The 7,561-nt window shown below is 38.8% G+C and overlaps 1 protein-coding gene across 1 annotated transcript; it reads right to left on the reverse strand.

Annotated features, from left to right (window-relative positions):
* Window positions 1–4,572: 4,572 nt before the first annotated feature.
* On the reverse strand, window positions 4,573–6,718 carry LOC144636927 (uncharacterized). Its single transcript, XM_078496126.1, has 2 exons — window positions 6,045–6,718; window positions 4,573–5,969 (listed from the first exon to the last, which is right to left on the reverse strand). Exons 1-2 carry the CDS (start codon window positions 6,709–6,711, stop codon window positions 4,573–4,575), a joined length of 2,064 nt encoding a protein of 687 aa, XP_078352252.1. The 5' UTR covers window positions 6,712–6,718.
* Between the last annotated feature and the right edge of the window lie 843 nt (window positions 6,719–7,561).

Below are 7,561 nucleotides of genomic sequence, written 5' to 3' on the forward strand. Positions count from 1 at the left end.
GAGGACATATGCACAAATTTCAAACAAAAATGAAAATTCTTGGCAAGAGCCCTGTAATGGATTTCGCTCATTCTCTTACCATGGGTAGGCCTTAATATAAAATAAATCACAGTATACTTTGTTTGGCTAAATATCGATTTGTTTTCGAGAAAATCGATAATTCTAAAATCCAGCAAAATTGACGCTTTCGGAGCTCAAAATTTATGCCGAGTTTGTTAGCTTCGCGTCGAAAAATAAAGCACTCTGGAAGAAAAATACCTATTTAATATCGAAGAATAACATCAAATTAGTACGTGGAAAGCAATTTCTTCTCTTAAAGTCGTTTTATTTACAAAATATAATTAAGTTTATTCGACACACTTTTGATTTAATTCAAAATAGGTCAAACTTATCACTTTATTTAAGTATGAGCGAAGCGAAATAAATGGCCGAAAATTTGGTATTAGACAGATAAATGATTGTTCTTTTCGATACTAAAAGGATTTCCTGGAGAAATGATTTAGTGCGATGCTTTCAGATCTCAAAGTTGCTTAAAATTCGTTAATTTAACCGACCGTGACATTGTTGATCTTATCAACATTATGTAAACATTCCACGCAAAGGTTAATTTTCCCCATGTGAACTTCAACTGAGTAAAATAAAAACATAGACTTGCTTACCGTGGTGTTCGCTGATATGTTGTTAATCCTGTTTTCCTCATTTACGACAAAACCTAAGCCCTCGGCGAAGCTGTTATCCAATTTTCTTGACGCGCCATTTGTAACTGATTTCCACGTCTTGAAGTGACAGTTCTTTTCCATGCATTCTTGAAAACAGTCCTGAGTCTTAACTGATCAGTGTAAACAGGAATACGAAGTACTTTGCTTTAAATCAACTTAAAGCTTAGCAGCAGTGGTAGATAAATCGCTACGGCCGGCGAATCTTCGTTTCGAAAACCGCCATTTGAGATTTGTCGGCCCTTTGTCCTGCGGTATGCAGATAATTAATTCACACTTGAGTAACTTCCGGCACATGAAATCGACAACCACCGTGACCAGATAGCACCCTCCTTTTCGAAATATTGGTCGAGGCACTATTTTTATCATTTTAACATAAGCTCTCAATGAAAAACTTTTGGGCTGAGAGAGTTGTTAAATGGTTGTTAAATGGTTGCATGAAAGCGCTTTTAACTTCCGGGTCGAAAGTTCTTCTGTTGCGTTGCTTCGCTTTGCTGCATATTTTTTATCCAGTTCTTACCCTTGTTCAAATTCTTGATTAGGCTAAGGCAAAACAGTTGTAGAGTCAACTCTCCCTTATTGAAGATCTCTATAAGACGGACACCTGGTGTTAGTCCTGTCCTTGCCGTTTTTTCAGTCATTTTTATACTCTAACCAGCTAGGCTACGTTTTACACGGGACCGGACCGGAGCCGTTCCGAACTGGACCGGACCGGATCGGCCTCTGTTTACACGGAAGCGTTTGGCACCGATCCATGTGTTTACACAGGACGGTTCTGGAACCGGTCCGGAACGGTTCCATAACTTGACCTGCAAAATAGCAGGTCCAGTTTTGGTTCCGTGCCGCACCGGTTCCAGAACGGCCCCGTGTAAACAGAAGGCCTATCCTATCCGTGTAATTAGAAGGCATATCCTATCCGAAAATCGGACCGAAACGTTCCGGACAGTAGCAGTGGTTGATAAATCGATTCGGCCGGCAAATCTTCTTTTCGAAAACTGAGATTTGTCGGCCCTTTGTCATGCGGTGTGCAGATAATGTATTTCACACTTGCGTAACTTCCGGCACATGAAATCGACAACCGCCGTGACCAGATCCCAGATAGCACCCTGCGTTTTGGTATAGTATTGGTTGAGGCACCATATTATTGCTATATTAATATAAGCTCTAAATGAAAAACTTTTGGGCTGAACATGTAATTAAGTTTCACTTTAGGTAGCTACCGTTTGTGAAAGTTGCTAAATAGTTGCATGACAGCGCTTTTAACTCCCGGGTCTAAGGTTCTTCTGTTGCGTTGCTTCGCTTTATAGTTTTTTTTTGTTCTTACCTTTGTCCAAGTTCTTGATTAGGTCAAGGCAAAACAGGTGAAAGCAAAATCTAAGATGTTATCGTTGGATCCGTCTTCCGTGAATGTTAAAAAATATGACCATGTATATATTCTGTTGGGGTCCGGCGTAAACAAGGGAAGGTGCCCCCCGCCAGAGCTTGCGGGGAGGGACAAGCGCCTCGCCGTCAGGGAACCCAAATGTTTTAAAAATATCATAGTCATTATATAAATATTTTGTTTTTAAACCTGTTTTCCGGTGTGTTTTTGAGTTGATTTGGAAGCTATTAGGGGAAAACGGATTAAGTTTCAAATATTATCCGCAGTCTATTCCTTCATAAATAAGACGGTTATAATTATAATACGACTCAAGTTTCCAAACAACAAGAGATATAAAGTAATAACTTTATAATCACCTTAATTCTCAATTCAATAGGCGAACTTTATTAGGAAGGAGTTGTCGAAGCTGGGGTATTCCCCAAAAACTGCTCTGTGCCGTCCAATGAGGTCGTGGTTTTGGGTTCCCGATCTAGAACGGGATTTTCAATATCAGACGATATCTAGAACGAGATATGGTATTTTGAACACACAAAAGTTCCAAAATATCAGCAGCCAAAACGGGGTGACTTGTTTCTAGAACGCGGTATCTTTTGAATGCAAGTTCTTTCTAACTGAATACCAGAGGCCCTTCCAATTACGCTGGTAAAAAGGCAATGTTATGCTTCTAACAATGCTTGTTTTTTGTCCGATATAATGCTCAACTGTAATTATGCCCTTTTTTTTTTTTTTAATAATGCTACTTTGGTATAAATGCTTTGTTGTACTTTGCAGAAATAAATACAAAATATGGCATCACGTCAGAAGTCCATAACAAACTTCTGATTACGTGTACTTTTCTTCACCTAGCTTAATCTAATGAAGTGAAAAGCACCCTTTCCTTAATTTTTACACTAATAATTTTTTATACAGTAATAAATGTTCAGCGTTTAAATTGTTTACCGTGACTGGTATTACAACTGCATATACATCATATATGGTCCCTTTTTTCCCCACCCCTTCCCCACCTTTCCTTCCCGCTTTTATTTCGCCCAATCTTCCACAGGAGAAAGAAGGAGAGCTTGTTTACAGGCTAGACTACACAGCGGAATATATATTTTTAACTGACATTCACGGGAGACGGATCCAACGACGCCATCTAAGGCTTTGTGTACAGCCAACTCTCTCTGAAACGGGTACCTTCGGGACCGGCTCCAACTCAGTTCGTCTAAAAGAGATCTCCGTCTTATAGGGATTTTTTTCCACTGAAGAAGGGACAAGAATTTGAACAAGGGTAAGAACTGGATAAAAAATATGAAACAAAGCGAAGCAACGCAACAGAAGAACTTTCCACCCGGATTTCATGCAACCATTTAACAACTCTCTCGAACGGTGGCTAACTGAATGAAACTTTATTACAAGTTCAGCCCAAAAGTTCTTCATTGAGACCTTATGTTAAAATGATAAAATTAGTGCCTCGACCAATATTTCGAAAAGGAGGGTGCTATCTGGTCACGGTGGTTGTCGATTTCATGTGCCGGAAGTTACTCAAGTGTGAATTAATTATCTGCATACCGCAGGACAAAGGGCCGACAAATCTCAAATGGCGGTTTTCGAAACGAAGATTCGCCGGCCGTATCGATTTATCTACCACTGCTGCTAAGCTTTAAGTTGATTTAAAGCAAAGTACTTCGTATTCCTGTTTACACTGATCAGTTAAGACTCAGGACTGTTTTCAAGAATGCATGGAAAAGAACTGTCACTTCAAGACGTGGAAATCAGTTACAAATGGCGCGTCAAGAAAATTGGATAACAGCTTCGCCGAGGGCTTAGGTTTTGTCGTAAATGAGGAAAACAGGATTTACAACATATCAGCGAACACCACGGTAAGCAAGTCTATGTTTTTATTTTACTCAGTTGAAGTTCACATGGGGAAAATTAACCTTTGCGTGGAATGTTTACATAATGTTGATAAGATCAACAATGTCACGGTCGGTTAAATTAACGAATTTTAAGCAACTTTGAGATCTGAAAGCATCGCACTAAATCATTTCTCCAGGAAATCCTTTTAGTATCGAAAAGAACAATCATTTATCTGTCTAACACCAAATTTTCGGCCATTTATTTCGCTTCGCTCATACTTAAATAAAGCGATAAGTTTGACCTATTTTGAATTAAATCAAAAGTGTGTCGAATAAACTTAATTATATTTTGTAAATAAAAGGACTTTAAGAGCAGAAATTGCTTTCGACGTACTAATTTGATGTTATTCTTCGATATTAAATAGGTATTTTTCTTCCAGAGTGCTTTATTTTTCGACGCGAAGCTAACAAACTCGGCATAAATTTTGAGCTCCGAAAGCGTCAATTTTGCTGGATTTTAGAATTATCGATTTTCTCGAAAACAAATCGATATTTAGCCAAACAAAGTATACTGTGATTTATTTTATATTAAGGCCTACCCATGGTAAGAGAATGAGCGAAATCCATTTAAGGACTCTTACCGACATATGTTTGACCGTAGGAAACCTGTGCTCTTAATTCCTCCATAGTGAATAGCAACCGCGTTGGTCTGGTCAAGGGCGACGCACACTACAACAATGACAATGCCAGGAAGCCAACCAATCATAATCCTTCGAAATAATTTAAGACACCTTTCCCTTCTGCTTGCCTTTCTGTGTTGGATTCGGGTTTTGGAAAACACCTTCCAAGTTTCAAAGGCAATGACTGACATCCACATGAAAGAAACGAGAAAAAAATAGTGCAACAAAATTGCAACGATTTTGCATGCAACTTTGGCTTCGACGTACCCAGTTGCGAGATAAAGCAAATTAACCAGTAAATGTGCCACAGTGAGATTCATTAAATAAATGCCAGGTAAAGTGCGAAGTTCCTTAAATAACGAATAGGTCACTAAAACCAAAATTAGGCTTAAAATAGACAGAGAAAGCCCAACATAGGTAAGAACTATCAAAACGATATCATCCTTTGCTTTACCCCGGTTACCAACCTCATCTGCAGCAGAGGGCGCTTCGTAATTTGAAGAAAACTGTGTACAAACCCAGGTTGTGTCATTAATGAAGAGAAAACTTCCAGGTGGAAAGAATTCACGTGAAATGTTTCTAAATAGCGACCCATTTGATAAGATAACGTATTCACTTTCATTTAACCCAATTAAAACCCCAGAACAGTTTAGCTGTGGTTGTTTACAGACTGTTAGGATACCGATAGGAACTAAAGACCCGTTTTTCCATTCCGTTTCGTTCGTGTAATAGTCCGCCTTTTGAATTATTTCTCCTGAATTCCTGATCTTTACCGCGTTTCCTTCAAACGTATATTCATTTGGGTGGAATGTATTAACTATTGCACAATTAAAGGGTTTCACAGCGGCTTTAAAAATGGTAAATTTTACACCGTAATTAACAATTATGGAAAGAAAACTCAATGCAGTTTGAAGACTTTGAGTAGACACATTCTTCTGTATAGCGGGGTTAATATGGATGTTAAACACTACTGTCGAGACTGGGCCAAAAGGATTTCTTATAAAGATGTTAGAAATTAGTGTTTTGTTTATGTTTAACTTATTCGCTATGGCTTCTTCAAAGTTGACTTTAGTTATAAGAGGACGATGCAAAGTCCAGACAATGGAACGCATCCAGACACTGACAATGAAGACCTTTTCACGGACGCGAAGTGACGTCGGAGTGACATCAGATGGTGCGATGCCAGGGCGACACACTTCAAGATAAAAATCATATACAAGAAAGGGGCAAGAAACTTTAAGTCCAAGTACTTTTGGAGCTTCTTCCCGGTGTTGGTCCTGATCTGAGAAGTCAATATCCATAACAAGAGAAAACGGCTTTGCAAGTGTTCCATCACTACCATAAGGATAAGGTCCTGGCCCACACCGAACGTCTTTTACCTAGCTACAAAGAGCGCAGTATGGATTGAAAAATGTTCTGGGATATGCACCAGGCGAGTATACGAGTCTCAAAGAACCATTCAAACATTTTTCTTGCACTTTTTGTGGGAGAGAACTATCCCAACAATGATCGTTTGATTCGACAAAGTGACAATATCTGCGTGCCGCGCCCATCGGAGGTCGCCAGGTAGGGCGATCGCAAAATGTGGACAGAAACTTTAAAATTTCTTTTCCCTTATAGCCTTTTGGCACTAGGAAGTCGCAACCAAATTTAAAACTGTAAAATTTCAGGTCAGTTACATTAAAACCATGGCACTGCGCACAGTAATAATTTTTATAAGTATTTCCTTTCGGGTCAATAACTGGCACGACATCTTTGAGATTATCATAAGAAGGAATTATATCTTGTCTGCAGCGTTCTTTAATATCAACTTGCGCCCACTTCTTTGGACACGAAGAAATCATCCACAGTCCACCAGCTTTGATAAACGACCTATGATGTGAGACACACCGCCATAGGTCATTTTGATCCAGGTTCTTTACATCTTGTGGTGATATCCCAGATGAGGAACAATATTGGTCAAAGTCTGCGCAACAATCTCCGAAAAACTCACAGCTGTTATCGCAGAAACACTGAAGCCTTTCCTTTGTTCCTCCCATTTCTCTTTCTTGTGTACATCGCCCTCTGCAGGAAAACCAGTAACTTTTGCAATGCATTGTGATTTTTGAATCTTCGTCTCTTAAAGCTGGTACTTGCAGCGTTGGCGTGGACGTCTGTGGGGTAACAGTTGATGTTACGTTATCCAGTACGTTTTTAGTGCCATTCACCATCGATGGGTGTGACAAAGAAGAATTGCCTTCACCGCGGCTGTCGTTCAGTTGTGCCACGTTGATAAATCGGCGCATCCTTTTGATGTTGCTTCCTGGAATTAATATTTAAGTTGTAAGTACTTTTAGTTTCTATTTAAGTCTTTCTTTCATTCAAGTCTTGCTTAGGGCTTAACACAAATATAACGTGTATACTCTTTGATACATGGTCTTTCCTTCCCGCGTGATTTTATGAGGGCTACAAACGACGTTTTTAAGAGGAACTCCCAAAGGCTATTTATTTGGAACAAGAGAACTTGTTTACTTATGTCAGAAACGAACGGGATATTGCTGGGATACTTTGAGGTAAATAATTATTTCTCGAGTAATAACACGGAACCTTCGACCACTATGGGGTGCCATTACCGCCAAAATTATTGTTTTATTATTATTAGGCACTAGTGTGTTATTATTAGGCACCAGTTTATTATTATTAGGCACAATGTTTTATTATTAGGCACCAGTTTATTATTATTATTTAACAATTATTCGCCGAAGGCGAAGTGATTATTGTTGAATTGATTATTATTCAACAATAATCACTGAGCCTAAGGCGAATAATTGTTTTAGTATAATTTTTAGAGGTGATCATCAAGAACTTAAAAAATAACGATAGCAAACAAGAAAACAGCAAACACAAGTGTTCGCTTGCATACGGTGTAAACCAGTTTAATTCATCGATTACAATCAGAATTTATTA

Source organism: Oculina patagonica, chromosome 1 (genome assembly GCF_052425735.1).
Source record: "Oculina patagonica isolate OP01 chromosome 1, crgOcupat, whole genome shotgun sequence".
Classification (NCBI taxonomy): domain Eukaryota; kingdom Metazoa; phylum Cnidaria; class Anthozoa; order Scleractinia; family Oculinidae; genus Oculina; species Oculina patagonica.

Excerpts from the sequence above, each read along its gene's own strand:
- LOC144636927 (XM_078496126.1), bottom strand. The coding sequence starts at position 6,711 with ATGCATTGCAAAAGTTACTGGTTTTCCTGCAGAGGGCGATGTACACAA. Across the intron at positions 5,970-6,044 it reads GAGACTCGTATACTCGCCTG|GACCTTATCCTTATGGTAGT; the intron begins GTGCATATCCCA and ends GGTGTGGGCCAG.